The 17,989-nt window shown below is 39.3% G+C and overlaps 1 protein-coding gene across 1 annotated transcript in view; it reads right to left on the bottom strand.

Annotated features, from left to right (window-relative positions):
• Positions 1–1,542: 1,542 nt before the first annotated feature.
• LOC111143082 (SH3 domain GRB2 like endophilin interacting protein 1) overlaps positions 1,543–17,989 on the bottom strand; it is a 210,364-nt gene continuing 193,917 nt past the window's right edge. The window contains exons 21-26 of the mRNA XM_022496545.1: positions 13,176–13,331; positions 7,848–7,980; positions 5,077–5,279; positions 3,876–3,940; positions 3,114–3,278; positions 1,543–1,705 (exon numbers count right to left, since the gene is read on the bottom strand). Coding sequence (XP_022352253.1) covers positions 1,683–1,705; positions 3,114–3,278; positions 3,876–3,940; positions 5,077–5,279; positions 7,848–7,980; positions 13,176–13,331 — 745 coding nt within the window. The 3' untranslated portion in view covers positions 1,543–1,682. The remainder of the gene's footprint in view (positions 1,706–3,113; positions 3,279–3,875; positions 3,941–5,076; positions 5,280–7,847; positions 7,981–13,175; positions 13,332–17,989) is intronic.

Raw genomic sequence — 17,989 nt, 5'->3', positions numbered from 1 at the left:
AATTTAAAAATTTCCACTATAAACAATTGCCCGTCACGATCTCATTTTAAAAGTAAGACTTACAAAATTTAATTTGATCTAAAATTTAAAGGGACTAACGATTCTTTGTCAAATATACATGAACGTAAAATAAAATTTAGCAACTAATGAGGAATACAACAACTTAATAATTCCAGTTATTTAATAATATAACTTAGAGTCTACGGCCATACCACCCAGAACGCACCCGATCTTGTCTGATCTCGGAAGCTAATAATATAACTTAGAGTAAGAATCGGTTCATGTTTAAAATAAGGTCTATGACTTAAAGGAAGTTTTATGTTTTCAGATAGTGCAGGAGGAAGAGTTTACAGCTGAGACCCGCCCCAAAAGGAGTGCTTCTCCGTTCTGAATCCTCACACTGTGAGGCCAGACTGAGTAATTACAGTTTCAATGATACCTCGCTACAATGAAATCATGACATAAATTTCTGGGTAACTCTCTATCTGACTCCCCGAGAATGGCAAAGATATATAGTTACATATGATGAATCTTATCCAAAAGGAAATTTATTGCATGATAATGTGGATAGGATTTCATTTTTAAAGCTTTATTTTTTCCTTTTCAAATGATATAAATGATGATGATTAAAATTTTCCTTCTGGACTTAAACAGGGGACTAATTTTTTTTTTTTCTGAGTTTTAGTTTTAATGTTGTGATTCCCGCAGGTAAAGAGAAAGATATGTGGTACCATTCCCCATGTTAGATGGGAGAGACTCTGTTTAGAGTAATTGTGCAAAAGTTGTTCACTGGTTCAACTATGGAAAGTCTTAAAATTTTAAAATCACAATGTTGGCTTTAGTCTGATATTATTCAGCAATCTCCACATTTGTTAAACTGTAGAGAGAGGGGGAAGTAGTTAAGACTTCAACATCTTCTTTACTCTTGATTATAATTTCATATACTTAAACTTTAAATATGAATTGCTTTCCCTTTTTACACAAGTTATAAAAATAAGAGGCCCTGTTTACACAGTTTGCATTTTTATGAAATTTGCAGTTTGAAAAAAAAGCTTTTTAAAAAGTGGTAATTAATGCTCTTCTTGAATATGCTGTAACTTTAGAATTTTTTTTTTCTGAAATAGTTTCTGAATTTAACCCACTAAATATTTGAAGATAGAATTTTTATTTAGCACTAGAGTAAAACATACTAAGGATCGAAGAAAAGGAAGGTTTTTTTCTGGTTCCACTTAATTTTCTTTGTATGTGGCACCCCCTTTATGACAGCTATCAATATTATATTTAAATTTTATATATTGACAAAATGCAATCTACCTCTGTAAGCATTGTGCCATTCAACAGTACTACTATTAAATTTACATACCACAGTTTAAATTACATCCATTTCAGGAATGATAAAATGCTAAAACTCAAGTGTCTAACTGCCTTACTGGAATGAGTACAATTTACAAATACAATAATTACATTTTAAAACCATTAACAATATTACACCTAGAAGTAAATACTGTAAGACTGGTCATCATGGTATTGTGTGAGGGAAATCATAGCTGAAAGTCATGGACATTTCCAGCAGATATATCCCAAGTGCAGATTTTGGTTTCCATTAAACCAAAATTAAAACCTGTTTCTCATACAACAGTTCTCCATTATGTGAATCCTCCAAATCCTTCCATAAGATTTTATTAGTTATCTGCCAAGTATTTTCCTGCAAAACAAAACAACGTATCAACAGGTTACCTGCTTGTTTCAAAATGGGATTATGATATGGGCAACATTTTCATTCCACCTGTCCTACTCCTAGAAGCCAAATACTGCATCTTGTGGGGTGTGATACTAGTATAAAATACATATAATTTCTTAAGTTTTCAATTTCTCAGACCAGCTAGTTGCCTTTTCATGTTTCCACATATGAACCATTTGCAGAGGTTTGGGTTTTAGGATAGGTTGGGAGATTTGTTTCTGGATGTGGGAATCCAACTTGTTATGGGAAGAGTAACCATATAACCTGGGAAATTTTTGAGAATGGAGGGGTTATAACTAATAATTACATGAGTACAATAGGTATTAAAACCAAGAGTTATCCCGACAAGTCATTGATAAGTATAATCACCCTAGTATTGGGAACTCCTTCATCAACAAACTAGCATGTGTGCCAAAAACCTGTCTCATGGTCATATTCAGTTTATAGGCAACCATTTCTGATACTGCCCTAGATTCTTTAAGGTTCCTTATTTTATTTTATTTATTTTTTTAAAGATTTTATTTATTTATTTGACAGAGAGATCACAAGTAGGCAGAGACACAGGCAGAGTGGCGGGCAGAGCAGACTCCCCGCTGAGCAGAGAGCCCGATGAGGGGACAAACCCAGGACCCTGAGATCATGACCTGAACCGAAGACAGAGGCTTAACCCACTGAGCCACCCAGGCGCCCCTAAGTTTTCTTATTTTATTTATTTATTTAAAAGATTTTATTTATTTATTTGACAGAGACAGATCACAAGTAGGCAGAGAGGCAGGCAGAGATAGAGGGGGAAGCAGGCTCCCTGTTGAGCAGGGAGCCCGATGTGGGGCTACATCCCAGGATGCTGGGATCATGACCTGAGCCGAAGGCAGAGGCTTAACCCACTGAGCCACCCAGGCGCCCCAGGTTGCTTATTTTAAAGTGAAAGATGGACCCTCTCAGATTTCAGCTATGCCTGACAAATATAAAATCTATAAAGTCTTATTGGAGGAAAAAGAGTCTTCAGGTAAGAGGTAAATTCAGAGGCACATAGCATTTATTTTGTCAACATAAAAATAGTAGGATTTACTCCATTTAATTAACCTCAGTGTATATGTGTGTATATAATGTATATAATGGGAATAACTGGTCATTCCCATACAAGAAACAGAGCCAGATAAGTAACCACAGCCTTCCTAATTCTGATTTCTAGGTTATTATCCCATTTTTACTTCATTCTACAATCAGTTTTCTTTCTAATAGGATGAGAAATGGGGATTGGGAATGGGGAAGTGGAAAAAAAAGAAGAGCAAATCAGACACTATTCCTTCTTGAGAGAGTAGCTAAGGTGACACTATTTTTGCAAATGAAAACTCACAGGATGCCCACTTACCTGCAGCAAACCTTTTCTTGATGAGTGAGAACCGATACCCTGCTCCAACAAGTTCAATGTCACATCCGGAAAGGGTGCTTCCTTCACTTGTGAACTGCACAACCAGTGGGGAGGGTTTGCTTGGACCTTCAGATAACTGAAATCTTGCCAATAAAGAACCTACCCCTAAAAAAGAGGGGTACAAAAAGAGTATTTATCATTACAAAAAAGTATGTATCATTACAAGATAATAGTCAACATAACATGCTGGATATAGTTTTAAAAATTATATTCAAAAGTTAACATATAAAATCTAACTTATTAGAAAATAGTATATGTATATGTTTCAGTGATAAAATGGTGATGAATAAAATATATTATGAAATATCATGAGGAACTTTTTCTTGAACACTGTTGAAATTATAATTCAACCAAATGGTACTTAAATTTGGGAACATATTACTTGGAAGGCAATGTATTTTCCTAGTCAGAGGAAAGTGAGAAATACCTCAACTACCAGGGAGTAGAGATCTGACGCAAAATGAAAACATGTCTCATTCAAAGCTCTTCTCTGAAGTGTGGTCTGTCATGGGGTTGGGCAGAAAAAGGGAAGTAGAGGATTCACTGAGGAATTATTTGTTCTTTATTAGTTGAAATAAGTATATACCAAAGCAAAGTGAACTACTTCGCTTGCTTCTAAGCTGTGCATTTTAATAGTTTTCTAATGCCTGAAAGTTATTTCAGCTTTGTATATTAAATAAAGTAAGTCTGTGATTGCATTACCTCCATTTTCTGACTTCTGAGAAATATCAGGAATCTTCCATAATATTCTTTGCTGTTCAGCATTCCTAAAAATAAAATAGGTAAAAGGCTTTTGCATATGCAAAGGTTTTTGTTTAATGGATGCCATTTTTTTTCTAGATAGTGATAATTTAAAAAAAGGATCTTGACAATGTTAGCTACAATTAAAGGATTATCTATTGATAATATTATCGATCAGTTGATCTATCTATTCATCCATCCATTGACATAAATGCTCTCTTTTTTCTGTTCCTTATTGTAACTAGCCACAACATAGGAAAACATATAAAGGACAATGCAGTTAAATTTTTTGACACACCTACTTATCCTAGATGATAAGTCTTAATCAATTCAGGTAACTTAAGTTTTCACTGTCATATGGCTGCCTTTTTTTTTAATGTTCTATATTATTCTTCTGACAATCACATGGAAAAACTAGAATACTTTTTCTAAGAGAACAAGTTATTTTTAGTAACTACTCTCAGTGTCTCTTCAATAGCTGTTCCCGTACCTTCTCTAGTGGTGACTTTTTAATAGTCCAGAGGCTACAAAACAAAACCCTACATTGCTCAGATGCCCCTGCAGTTAGTGTCCTAGATGCAGGTTAGGGTCCGCCAATCACAAACACTGCTTGAGATTTGGAGGCTAGAAGGGAGGAAGAGACCCTTCTCCTGCCACATTCGTGGCTCTTTCCTGCTGGCCAGCAGTGTATGTGAGATGTGGGGATCTTCTCACAAAGTGCTCCATGAAGTCCCATCTCCAGGTGTGTGGGTTTGAGAAGCGGTGAAGGCAAGGCTTGTAGGAACTTTCTCGTCCTTGGATTAACATGGCCGTGGTGAGTTCTTGAATTCAGTGGCTCCATGGGCAGCTTTCGGGTTTATCTGCTTCTTGGTTGTGGCAGAGGGAGCAGCTTCCCTGGCGAGTGAGTTCTGCAGCGTTCTGGGAAACGTTCTTGGAGATCCAGCCTAAAGCTTATTTCTTTCACGCTTCCACTGTCGTGTGAGCATCTAAATCCCTGTGTTAAATCCTTCTCTGCTTAAAATAACAGAATGGTTTCAGTTTCCTGCCCTGAACCCTGACACAGAGGTCTGCTGTGATATCCTCCTGTAGGAAACACAAATGCTATGAAGGCTATGAGCCCTTTGCCCATTTGGGGAAGAGGGAGGGGACTTGGGCTCCTTACCAGACTGCGGGTGGGAGCACGGCCTGGAGCTTGGTTACTCCTCCATCTATGGGGACCAGGAACTGCACGTTGTTGAGGGCTACGGCCGTTGTCATGGCGTCCGTATTGTATTTGTAATCTATGCGCAGGTCAGTGCTGGCTGGCTCACACCGCCAGTTCACGGCCAGGTTCAGAGGTGTGGACTGAATGCCCTGGGCGGACACCTGGCCGAAAGACAGGAAAGAGAATATTTAAGGCTCGACCATTAATCTGAAACAAAGCCAGAATTTATGATGATCTCCCATAGGAAGGTTCTGAGGGGTCAAATGTCATCGTGTGGTTGGTGCTGCTCACAAATGAGCTGTCAGTAAACAGCACCAGAAAGGGTGCCCTGTGAAAGAGAGCTGAGTGCTTCAGGGAAATGGTTACAGATTAAAAACAAAATCAGTTCCTAAACTCTCTATAGTACTTTAGAGTTTACAAAGCACTTGTGTCAGGAAAGGAGGTGGTACCACATTGCTTAAGAGCTGAGGCCAAGGAGTTCGACAGCCTTGGATGTAAGCTCTGATTATCACTTACAAGCTGGGTGATCTTGGGCCAGTCACTAAACCTCTCTGAGTCTCAATTTCTTCAGCTGCCAAATGGGAATTATAACAATCATATCTATCCATAGGCTTGTGGGGAAATCGAAGATATTTTATGTGAAACAGCATCATGCCTAGCACTGTGTAAAGCATTAACGTTTTCATTTGTATTACCTGTTAATACTCTTACCATACTTTCCCTTCACAACACACCAGTGAGTTAGATGAAGCAGGTTATTATTACTCCTTTGGGATTTGCCAAAGTGAGCCCTTGAACCCACATTCTCTAACTGGAGCGGGTGCATTCTACTGTCTCTCATCAGTTCTAGTCAGAATCCACTGTGAGTTTGACCAAGGAAAAGCCATGTTTGCAGAATCAACCATATTGTCTTACCTAAAGGCAGTAATACCAACTTGATTTCTGGATCCACAGTGAAAAATTCGTAACATTATTATTTCATGACTGTTCACTGTCATGATGAATGTGGCTCTAGGAGCGTCTTCTTCTCTCAGCACAGTCATACCACAGGGGCCGTGGGGGTGGTGTCTACACGTTTTTATGCACAGATTATGAGTTTAGCTGATTTTAAAGACTATAAACAGCTTCCTCTAGGCCTGGCAATGCCTGCTCACATGGGCACCATGGGGAAGGGGCCTGAGGGCAGGCTGAGCTCTTTCTGCGGTTGCTGCAGAAAGAGCCCGGATAGGAATATCCTTTTATAAAATGATAGACATGGCTTTGATGACAATTTTAGGTAAACAACCATTCTAAGTGTTTAAACTTCAAATGTTTTTTTGCAGCACAACCCTCGGCAAAATGAACTTTGCTTTGGAAACACATTATTTAGGGTAACTCAAAAGCAGAGCCGACCGACCTCTCCCTGTTGTTTCTGCACTCTGTCTCAGCGGGGAAGATTGGGGAAGCTTGACTTCAGGGCGGCTTCTGCCCAGGGCTTTCTGGATTTGTGCTGGTGTGTTTTTGATTGTTCCAGTCCCTGGGGAATGCTCCTGGTGGCCAGAAACTAAACATGCTGAGATTTGAGGACAATTCCACACAATGCTCATTGCGCTTCCCACCCAATGCCTCGCATCGTTGGAAAACACCACCACAACTAACCAACAGCAAATGGGATTCCTCAGAGCTCACTTTAAAACAAAACAGCAGGCCTAGGGCTACTTACATTCTACAAATACTTTGAAATACATTAGGCTATTAGCTCCTCACAACAACCTATAAAATATCTAGGTAGGAATCCTTATTATCCTTATTTGCAGAGGAGGAAACAGAGGTTCAAGGAGATTAAGTGCCTAAAGTCAGTGGCCGGTAGGAAGCTGACTTAATTTCAGAATGCAGTTTCTTGTCTACAGTTTAATTTTATACCAACCTCATGTTGCAATAGATGAATTCTGTCTACTTCCTAGATTTACTTAATGACAAATATGGAGACTAAAACACAACAACAACAACAACAACAACAACAAAAAGAATCCCACAGCACTGAAGAGTCAAAAAAATGTTTTTAATCAGTGGTGACAACGCAGACGTGGTGTATGTAATGAATGTTTGTAAAAGAAAGCAAGTACAGTTTTATTTTTACCCCTTTGGGCATAAAGAACCCTTCATGGGCCTCAAAATTTAATTTCTTCTTCAGAGAAATGTTTTATTGGAGTTTGCTTTTCTTGCTCCTTTTCATTTCTCAGAAGTGTAAAGCAGTCACTAAATGTGTTTAAATGTTTTGGGGAAAAATAAAAGTTAGATAAAAATGCATTTTTATCATATTTTAATTATACAGGTGATGAATTTCTCTGGTATCATGTTTGTTCAGTGTTATTGATACCCTCCAAAACTTAGATGATATTATTCTTATAGGACAGTCATTTGCATTTTTGTAAAATGTACCGTGATATGGATACTTTACTTTTAGCGGTTTCCTTATCACAATATAAATAAATATTTTCCAACCCAGAGGGTATATTACCACCACAGTGAACTAGTTTACCAATATTTATAATCTCAATTATTGAAAGTTTCCGCAACTTCATTTTTGTAATCTCCAAGTAGCCCTTTGAGTTTATTTTCTTAAGAATTATAGCTTTTAAATTGTATTAAAAGAAATGCTATTTTGTTTACTTTTCTTTAATGTTAGACATGTTAGAATGTATATTTATAATGTGAAAGAGACACCTGGACCATATGAATAGGCTTACCTGATATTTGAGCATGTCCACATTATAATATGTAGCCTGCGGTTTTTGTTCTGACACTTTCTTTAGGTGAGTCATCAGATTTGGCATATTCACCCAGAATTCCTTGGTATTGGCATCATTTTGAGTATTATCGCTATTCAGTCAGGAAGAAAAAAATTATCGAGTAGCATCTTGTGATAAATATCCACCCAAAGAAGCATCCCCAAATGGTCACCTGATTCCTATATCCATCTTCGACAGTCCGTAGAGATCCGATTATTAGCAGTAGTATAGTTTTACTACAATTGCAGTTCTGAAGGGCATTATGCTAATAGATTAATACCCATAGGGAGGCACGCTTGTATTGCTATGAATCTCAGTGAGTATCAACCAATCCTGATAATAATTGGTTGCTTTAAAGAGTGAATTATTTATTAACCCAAACCTAATAGCCCTTTCTGCATCACCAGTTTTCCTCTGAATTAGCGAGTTAATGTAATCAAGGAGCTGAGTACACTGATTTTTTAAAATTTTTATTTAAATTGACTTGAATCGTAGTTTCTCAGAAATTACCGAGTTAAATTCTTGGCCAAATGTAAACACAGTCTTTATCTTCAACTGAGGGGAACAGAATGATACTAAAACTACCGTGGTATTTCATAGAAGAACATCTAAATCCTACAACAGTCACTGCGCTTACAAGATGATCCTGGAATGTGAATGATAATGATTATGGTAGGTACAACAGAGAAATGCAGTCTTAATGAATTCAGGAGTTTGGTATTCCTAGGGATTTGTTAGTTTTGCTCAGATGTCTGTCCATACTTCCTTTACCCAATGCATCTTGAAAACGCTTGTCTCAATGACAAAAGCAATTAGGCAAGAGTGTGAAAAGCCTCTGCTCACTTCCCACATAATGAGGAAACTGAGGGCCCAAAGAATTCAGTAATCTGACATACAACTCACTTACTGAATGACAATTAAAGGCTAAGAAGGCAGAAGGGTGATAGTCATAAAGTGATGATGGCAGGGGCGCCTGGGTAGCTCAGTCGGTTAAGCTACTGACTCTTGATTTTGGGTCAGGTCATGATCTCAGTGTTGTGAGACTGAGTCCTGCGCTGGGCCCCATGCTGAGTGTGGAGCCTGCTTAGGATTCTCTCTCTCGGGGTGCCTGGGTGGCTCAGTTGATTAAGCCTCCAACTCTTGAATTTGACTCAGGTCATGATCCCAAGGTCGTGGGTTCCATCCCTGTGTCTGCTCCATGCCCAGAGTAGAGTCTCTCCCCTGTGTCTGCTTCCTCAGTTGAGATTCTCTTCCTCTTCCTCTGCCCCTTCCCTGCCCTCTCTGTCTCTCTCTTCAGTATAAATAAATACAATTTTTTAAAAAAGATTTTATTTATTTATTCAACAGACAGAGATCACAAGTAGGCAGAGAGGCAGGCAGAGAGAGAGGCGGAAGCGGGGCTCGATCCCAGGACCCTGAGACCATGACCTGAGTCGAAGGCAGAGACTTTAACCCACTGAGCCACCCAGGTGCCCCGGTAAACAAAATTTTTTTAAAAGACTTTCTTTCTCCTTATCCTCCTACTCCCCTGCCCCCAAATAAATAAATAAAGTGATGAAGGCAGGTCAAAAATAAGTTGCTATGATTACACCTCCAAAAGTCAACAAATTAAGAGAGTGAGAAAAAAAAAATCAGGACTTTCTTTAAAACTGTTACTGATCTGTTAGGAGGGACTAGCTTTGTGGCCCAGTCTCAGTAGGACCCATGAACTTCTGCTGTGCCCTGGTATAGGTGGTTGAGGACAAAGCAAAGCTCTATGACTCTGTAACTCTGAGAGAAAAGACTCCTGGTCCCTGAGACTTTGCTCCTGGCCAGGCTGAGCTCAGGATGCTGATGAGGGCTGTCTAAACTTTTATTACCTAAAAGCATCCAAGTTACCCAGAGGTAGGAGATAAGAATAATAGGAAGTCAGTGAAATTAAGTAATTTGCTTAAGGTTCACAGCAAAAGAGTAAGAGTCAGGATTCCAGCCCAGGACAGTAGACTACAGGTTACACTTTCCCACTGCACCAAAAAAAGGTGCAGAATTAATATCCAGCAACATGTCATTAATTTGTACTAAGTAGATCTGAATAGCTGGGAAAATTCCAATGACACTATTTTTTAAGTTAATGTATTTTCTAAGCTTAATAACAAATTAAGTGTAGCCCTATACCCACGATAATTCCTCACAGAACTTGCTTTAATAATTATTCAAGAAAGCCAGTATCAAATAGAGATGCCACTTAGCTAGAGATGCAATTTTGAATGCCAAGAAGTCTTGAAAATTCTTTAGTCTCATGATTGGTTTAGCAGTTGTTCCTGAATTCTTTATGAGCAAAACCCTTTTGTGAAGGAAAAGTAGACATAAACTTCAATTTGGTCCCTCTCGAAGGATTGCGAACCCAAATGTCTTCAGGTGCTGAGCTGTTAACCAAAATGGAGTCTTTTAGAACATGTAAATGAGAGAACTGGCTGGGTCTAAGGCCGTAGATGTCAAAAGGCTTGTACTGCAATCAAGAACAATACTTGATTATGTTGCCATTTATTTATTTATTTATTTATATGTTGCCTTTTAAAAACTAGGGATGACAGCGGTGATGGTGGAACCATCCTGCCCAACAAACCCACACAGGCCCATGACTGTGGTTACCAGTCACGTCCCTGACACAACAATCAAATATTTAGTTGATAAGGTCCAAAGTAATGAGGATATTTTGTTTTTGTTTTTTTGTCTTGGCAAATAATAACGGAAGCTTCTGTATAATGTTTTGTCAGACACAAACATACTCAGAGTATGATTCAACTCAATTCATAGGACTGATACATTAATATAAATATAAAACTCTTGCAAATAGGCCTAAAATCTTGGCCACGTAACTACCTAAAAATGCAGCAGAAACTGTGACATTTGTCTTATTAACATACCAGTGAGATGGTGGCACATAATCCCTAATTTCAGGTGGAAGAAACTTGACAAATAAAATTTATTGGCTCAACTGGGGCTGTATGTTAAATGCTGAATCACTAAATTCAACACCTGAAGTTAATATTACACTCCATGTTAACTAACTGGAATTTAAATAAAAACTTGAAAAAAACTAACTGGCTCAATGTGCACATCAAAAGCAGGGAGAGAAACTTGAAAAAGAAGTTGCTGATTTCTAATCTTGATTTTTTTACGTTTATTTTTCGTTTAATGGGTGACCATTTCCTTCCATACTTTTAAACCTGGAATGAAGTTTTCTAGTCAAACCACGACACCAACCAAAGAAGGGGGAGGGGATCTTGGTAGTCACCTGAAAGACCTGTGACTGTTTTGTCACCACTGGAATGAAAAAGTCTCACTCAGTGAAGAAAGTGACTACGTTGGTCCTTCAGTTCTAAATACCAACAACCTTTAGTCAGAGGCAGAGCGAGAGAGAGAATCTTTTTTTTTTTTTTTTTTTAAGATTTTGTTTATTTATTTGACAGACAGAGATCACCAGTAGGCAGTGAGGCAGGCAGAGAGAGAGAGAGGAGGAAGCAGGCTCCCTACTAAGCAGAGAGCCTGATGTGGGGCTCGATCCCAGGACCCTGGGATCATGACCTGAGCCAAAGGCAGAGGCCTTAACCCACTGAGCCACCCAGGTGCCCCGGAGAGAGAGAATCTTAAGCAGGCTCCACACAGGGAGCCTGCTCCGCCTCATAGCCCTGAGATCATGACCTGACTGAAAATCAAAAGTTAGTGGCTTAACCAACTGAGCTACCCAGGTGCCCCAACCTTCAGTTACTTCTACATAAGTATCCTGCTTGACTAAATTCTTTAAGTCATCATTGACTCGTTCATTCATTTAACAAATGTTAGTTAAGTCTTTACTGGACGCCAGGCACGGTGGAAGATATCGAGGATGTGATGGTGAACTAAGAGCTGTGTTCCATTCCCTCATGCATTTTACAGTCTAGTGGGGGAAATGGATGAATAAAGAAACAGAAATAGATATGTAATATAATTATTAATTCTAGTAAGGGACAAAGAGGGAGAAGAATTGGGTACCTTGAGAGAGAACAACAAGAGGGCATATTTAGTTTGGGGATGGGGGCTAGGGGTGGAGAGGGCAGTGGAATGGTCAGGGGAGGCCAAGCAGAGCTGAGATCTGAAAGGTGAGTCACGGTCAGGTGCAGAGGGGGCAGGAATAGTATTGGAGGCAGAGGAAGCAAGCACACAGACTTCTGACTTGGGAAAGGCCTCTGCCTGTTCTCAAGACTGGGAGGTCTGGCTGGAGCTACAAGGATTCTGAGGCAGGATGGTGGGAGCTGATAACAGAGAAGCAGGGGAGGGTAGATGACTCAGGGCTTCAAAGGCAATGGTAACAGGTTCACATTCTGGTACAGACACAATGTGAAGGCACCTGAGGATTATGCATGGCAATGACTGATTCACCTCAGGAAAAGTCATTCAGCTGTTATGTAAAATATGTTGGCATGGGGCAAGATTGGGAGCAGGAAGGGAAGGAAGAAAGCAATTTCAATGGCCTGGGAAAATGACAGTGGCCACACAAACGGGGTGGTCACAGTAAAGAGAAAAACATGGCCACATGAGAGAGAGATTTCTAAGTAAAATATCAAGACTTCATGATGGAGGGGAAGTTCTCAAGAATGACATCGCCTGTCTTAGTCATTGCCAATAACTCACTTGTATAGCTGATCATTTTTAATAGCTTCATCCATGTGTATGTTTGGGTGAATCTGCATGTATGTAGGTATGATAAAGACATCATGTTCAGATTTAATAGTTAGAAAATGTGAAAAAGTGTATTTATACAAACAAATTCACATAAGCTTCTTTGAATAGATGTAAAGTCCCATCAGAACAATTACCATTGCCATAAATTACATATTTCACAAAAAGACTTTCAAGCTCACGTGAAGAATAGCTCAGGGTTCAAATATCATTTGATTTTAAAAGATGTTACTACAACAAATGGATTTCATTCCTTTTAGTGGGCTGATTTCCCACCTCCTTATCCCTTATTTACTATGGTCAGTAAAATGGGCCATGAGTAAACTGTCACTAATACAGATTCTGTTACCCTAAAGATCTCTTTAGCCACTTGGGATAGTTGGCCATTAGAATACATATACACATATGTACACGAACACCCACTGAAGATTTTGACGGTGGCAAAATTCTGGATGAATCTACAAACACATATGAATAGTGGTAATTTCTCTACTGTGCTACATTCTTGCTAAGGTATATCCCTCATGTAAGTATCCAGTGCTAAGCAACGCACATCTCTAAAAAATTTGTGCAAAATATATTTACCAGCAGAGAAGTTGGGGATTTGGCAGGACGTGTTCTAACCTGCTGAAATTTATCACCCGAAAAGTCAGAGCAGCTGGCGATGGGTTGTTGGCAAAGTGTCTGGTGATGCCAGCAGGAAAAGACAGCACCATTTCTCCAGTAATCTTCACAATACATCTGGCATATCAAAACATATGAGAGGAAAGAGAAAGAGGAAACCCAAGTCAATATGCTGTGAATCAAGACAGTTGTGAACAAGAAATGATTTATGTACCAATATTATACGGCAGAAGAGATCGAAGGTAAGCTCTTACATTTCCATTGTCAACTACTAAATCATTTCTAAGACCTGAGAATGCAAGATTTGTGTTGATACTTATCCAAAAAAGTGGCCATTTACTGAATGTGTTTTTGAACTGTCAGGAGAAAAATACAGCTTTTGTCTTTCTGTAGATAAGTCTATATGTTCACCTCGCAAAGAGAATCATCTATTCTGATTTCTGAATCTTTGGCAGCATATTTGCAGATATTAAATCAATTTAATTGATATTAAATCAATATCAATTGATTTAATCAATTGCTTTAATCTGATATTAAATCACAATATCATCACACAACCACTGGGACTTATTTCAGTTCTCAGTAACAGGATTGATGCCTTGAGCGTGTTCTTTTCTGCGCTCGAGAGGTAAGCTTCTTGCTTCCATTTAGCTACATCTTTATCCCATGTCTATTTGGCTGAAACTGTAAAAACCAGTCATACAAGTTAGCACAATAGGATGATAATTTGGAAGGAAAAATAATCCCTTTTTAGAAAAGGGCTTTATTGAGGCATACATGACACACAATAAATGGCACTCATTTACAGTGTAAAATTCCATAATTTTTGGTATCTTATCCACTGTGAAGCCATCACGCAATCAAGTTACTGAATGTACCCAGCATCCCTGAAAGTTGCCTCATGCGTTTCTGTGACCCCTCTCTCCTGCTGTTCTCCGTCCTTCCACTCCCCATCCCTAAGCAATTGCTAATATGCTTTCTGACACTACATATTAATTGGCACATTCTAGAATTTCATGTAAACAGAAACATAAAGTGTGTGATTTTTTTTTTTTTTAGAATCTGGCTTCTTCCATTCTGTAATGATTTTGAGATTCACCCGTTTAATGTACACATCAATAATTCATGACTTCATTGCTGTATAACGTATGGTCATACCATAGTCTTTTTTCTTCTTGATCCACTCATTGGTTAAAGAACATTGGGATCTTTTCCAGTTTTTAACTATTACAAATAAATCTGTGATGAATATGTTTCTACTGGCCTTTGTGTGGACGTAGGCTCTCATTTCTCTTCATAAATAATGTAGGAGTGAAATCACAGGATCACACTGAAATCAAGTAGTATGAATCCTCCCACTTTGTTCTTTTTCAAAATTGTTTTGGCTATTGTAGGTCCTTTGCACTTTCCTATCAAATTTATAATCACTCTCAGTTTCTACATTAAGTCAAAGTCGTTCCAATTCACCCTTTATTGTCTGCGCAGAGCAAATTATTATTGGGCCCTTTCTAGAGACCTTTTCTTTGCCAACGGGCACTATGTTAAATTTTGTCAGTAGAGGGCGCTGAAAAGACATTGCAGGAGGAAGAGCTTTTTCCGTCTTGGTTCCAAGATACTTGCTAGGCAGGCTCCTGCAGTTCTTAGGGCATATCTAGCACCAGGCTTTTGCAGTGCAGGAGGCCTGGGTGTGACCTCTGTGGTGCAGGTGGCATCCCCAGTGCGTGGGTATTACAGCCCATGTGGCTTGGAGGGCGCCCGGTGGTCCCGGCAGCTTCCCTAGCATCTGCCTCCTGGAGTGCATGTGTCTGGGCTGTCCCAGCGCCCAGATCCTGCAATGCAACTGGGTTCTCCAGTTCCAGCCTCCTGTCCTGTGCACAACAACCAAAACAATAACTTCTACCACTTTAAGTTCAGGAGTGTATGTTCTAGGGAAATTGGGGTTCCTAGGTGTAAACTCTGCTCACATCTGAGTGCAGGGAACTCTACTTGCCCCCACAATCTCCCAGTTGGGTGCCAACTCTGCTGTCTTCCTTCTCTGTCAAAGTGAGATCTAAGTGGTATCTTGGTGGGGGGCGGGGAATAAAGTTTCTCTTTTGAAAACTAGTCAGTGAGGGGAGGGAGTGGCATTTATTAAGTGAGTAAAAGTTTATTGACTCCTAATTTTGTGATTTTTGTTTGTTTTGAGTGGGGATGTCATTTAAAAACAAGCAAAACAGCCCCTTTCTTCAAAGGGCTTATAGTGTTGGGCGGCCGCTGAAGGAAGTAGTCAATATAAACCGATATAAGAAGTACTGAGTTTCTTCATTTATATTACATTTCTGATTGCCTCTCAGCTGTCACCTGCAGAACTTTACTGACTTATTAATTCATCCAGTATCTATTTCCAGATCTGAAATTTTCCATACAAAAATGAATATTTTCAACCCATACTCACTAAAGGAAAATACTTGGTTAATGATTGTTCCTATCAGGATGAAACGCGGCTACCTTTCATGTGAGTCTGAATTGCAGAGATCTAAAATACAGCAATATGGAGATAGTCACACACTCATGAATAAAATTTGAAATCATGTGAATCCCAACAAACGAAACACTTGTCAAGAATGGCAAAATTTGGGGCGCCTGGGTGTCTCAGTGGGTTAAGCCTCTGCCTTCGGCTCAGGTCATGATCTCAGGGTCCTGGGATCAAGCCCCACATCCGGTTCTCTGCTCAGCGGGGAGCCTGCTTCCTCCTCTATCTCTGCTTGTCTCTCTGCCTACTTGTGATCTCTCTCTCTGTCAAATAAATAAATAAAATCTTAAAAAAAAAAAAAGAATGGCAAAATTTCAAAGTCATCTGGCTAAGTGACTCATAAACTGGGTTCTCCCCCTGGCCACAGGTAGCCCCACATTAGCCAGTCAACAGAGATGCTGGCCAATTTTGGTCAGGAAAGGTGTGAATTTGGTATATGTGAGGTCATCAGAAGTACATCCCTGACATAAATGTGACTTCTATGGACTGTTGTGATAACTAAGCCCATGGTCTTCTTTTCAAGTGTATGTACCTCTGAGCAGATGCGGTCTCCCTTCCTTTACTTATAATCCCCTTTCACTGGCTTAGGTCTTAGCAAACGTTTCAGGTTTCAAGACTCAGTTCAAGAAAGGCAGGCCTTTCAGAGACCTTCCTTAATATTCTCTTTATTCAGCCTTTTTTACTTTTTCTTTTCTCTAGGTTCCTTGGACAGAGGTACAGATTTTTTTAAAAATGATTTCATCACTTCTTACACATATCTGACCCACTGTTTACAGGGCAAGTGCTGTGTCTTGGGTTCTAAAAAGGCAGTGCACATGACATAGAACCTAGTACAATAAGATGTAAAATAAATTCATAGATTGAACAATTATATATAGGGTGACTATATAATGAACTGGGTATTATGGAGTGCCCTGGAATGGGCAGTGAGAAATAGGACAAAAGACGTCTTTGCCCAAACTTCCAGTTTAATGGGAGACAGATACTTGAATAAATAATTGAAATGTGATGATAAGGGAAGGATAGAATATAGCTGACAGACACAAATTTTCCAGGGAAGTAAAGAATTAATCCCTAACACCAGTGTTATTCAAATAGGAACAAATAACTGGAGATGAATTTCCCAGACAGCATCCAAAGTCAAGGACTTCTCTGCCAATGGACAACTGAGAAAGACTCAGGTGTCAAAATGCCTACTACAGGTGTTGTCAATACTGAGAGTGTAACTAGAATGGATTATATATCATAATATATAACAATTAAAGTAGCAGATTGTGTTTACAGTGTATGGTCTGAAAACAAATGGGGAAGGTTTTGGGTGCAAGATGAGAAGGAACCACAGGCAAAAGCAAATCCCCGTGGCTTTTCTGTATCATTTCTCTATGTGGGGCTGTGTTTGACTTCATCCTCCCCCTCCCTCGCTCCCACTGATAGAATTTTTGAACTTGAGATGTTTCCTTGAAAGTGAATAACAAAGGAACAGCAATTAAAATGATTCACTGCTTGGAGGTGAAATTTAGAAGAATGTCACCTCATGATCTGTTCATAAATTTCAGATCTCATAATTTCAATGAAATTTACTGAATCTCTCATCTACAAATATGCAATATACACTGCAACTACTTATGGCAATATGATTGAAAACAGACTCAGTGTATGCAGTCATCTCAAGTCAAAGACTCGGTTCATTTGGAAGGGCATAAGAAAACACCAATATTAATTTGACTCAAACACCACACTGGAATGTCAAGGTCATGGATATCAGGCTCCCAGGTGCACACACCTGCCCACACACCTGCTAGAGTATGCTGGGGAAACTGAAACAGGATGAAGAATCTAGCTCGTAGAGGCACAGACCCACAAAGTGACTGGCAGACTGCTATACCACTCCTTGGGATTTAAAGAGATTATTATCAAAAGCTTCTTAACTCCCCTGCAGGTGTAGTTATGGTGCAAGGGGAGTTAAGAGGACTTTTTATATTTATGCACAAGTATTATTTTCACTGATATAACCCCTGTCTAGCACAATGGCTGGCACATAGCCATCGTTCTATAAATGTTAGGATAGTAATTCAACTCAACTTATTCAGTAATTTTGCCAGGTCCTGCTTTAGATGCTGAGGAGGTAGGAATGAAGAAAATGCCCAAAGCTCCAGTTCTCATGGATTTTATATTCTAGTGGGAGAAGAGACAGTGGACACTGAAAACATGCAACATGTTAATTAAAGAAAAGAGCGAGGGGTGCCTGGGTGGCTCAGTGGGT

The sequence above is a fragment of the Enhydra lutris genome, unplaced genomic scaffold, assembly GCF_002288905.1.
Source record: "Enhydra lutris kenyoni isolate GAN:26980312 unplaced genomic scaffold, ASM228890v2 scaffoldscaffold9, whole genome shotgun sequence".
In the NCBI taxonomy this organism is placed as follows: domain Eukaryota; kingdom Metazoa; phylum Chordata; class Mammalia; order Carnivora; family Mustelidae; genus Enhydra; species Enhydra lutris.
The sequence above is the reverse complement of the archived record's forward strand: the minus strand, read 5'-3'. Positions and strand labels throughout refer to the sequence as shown.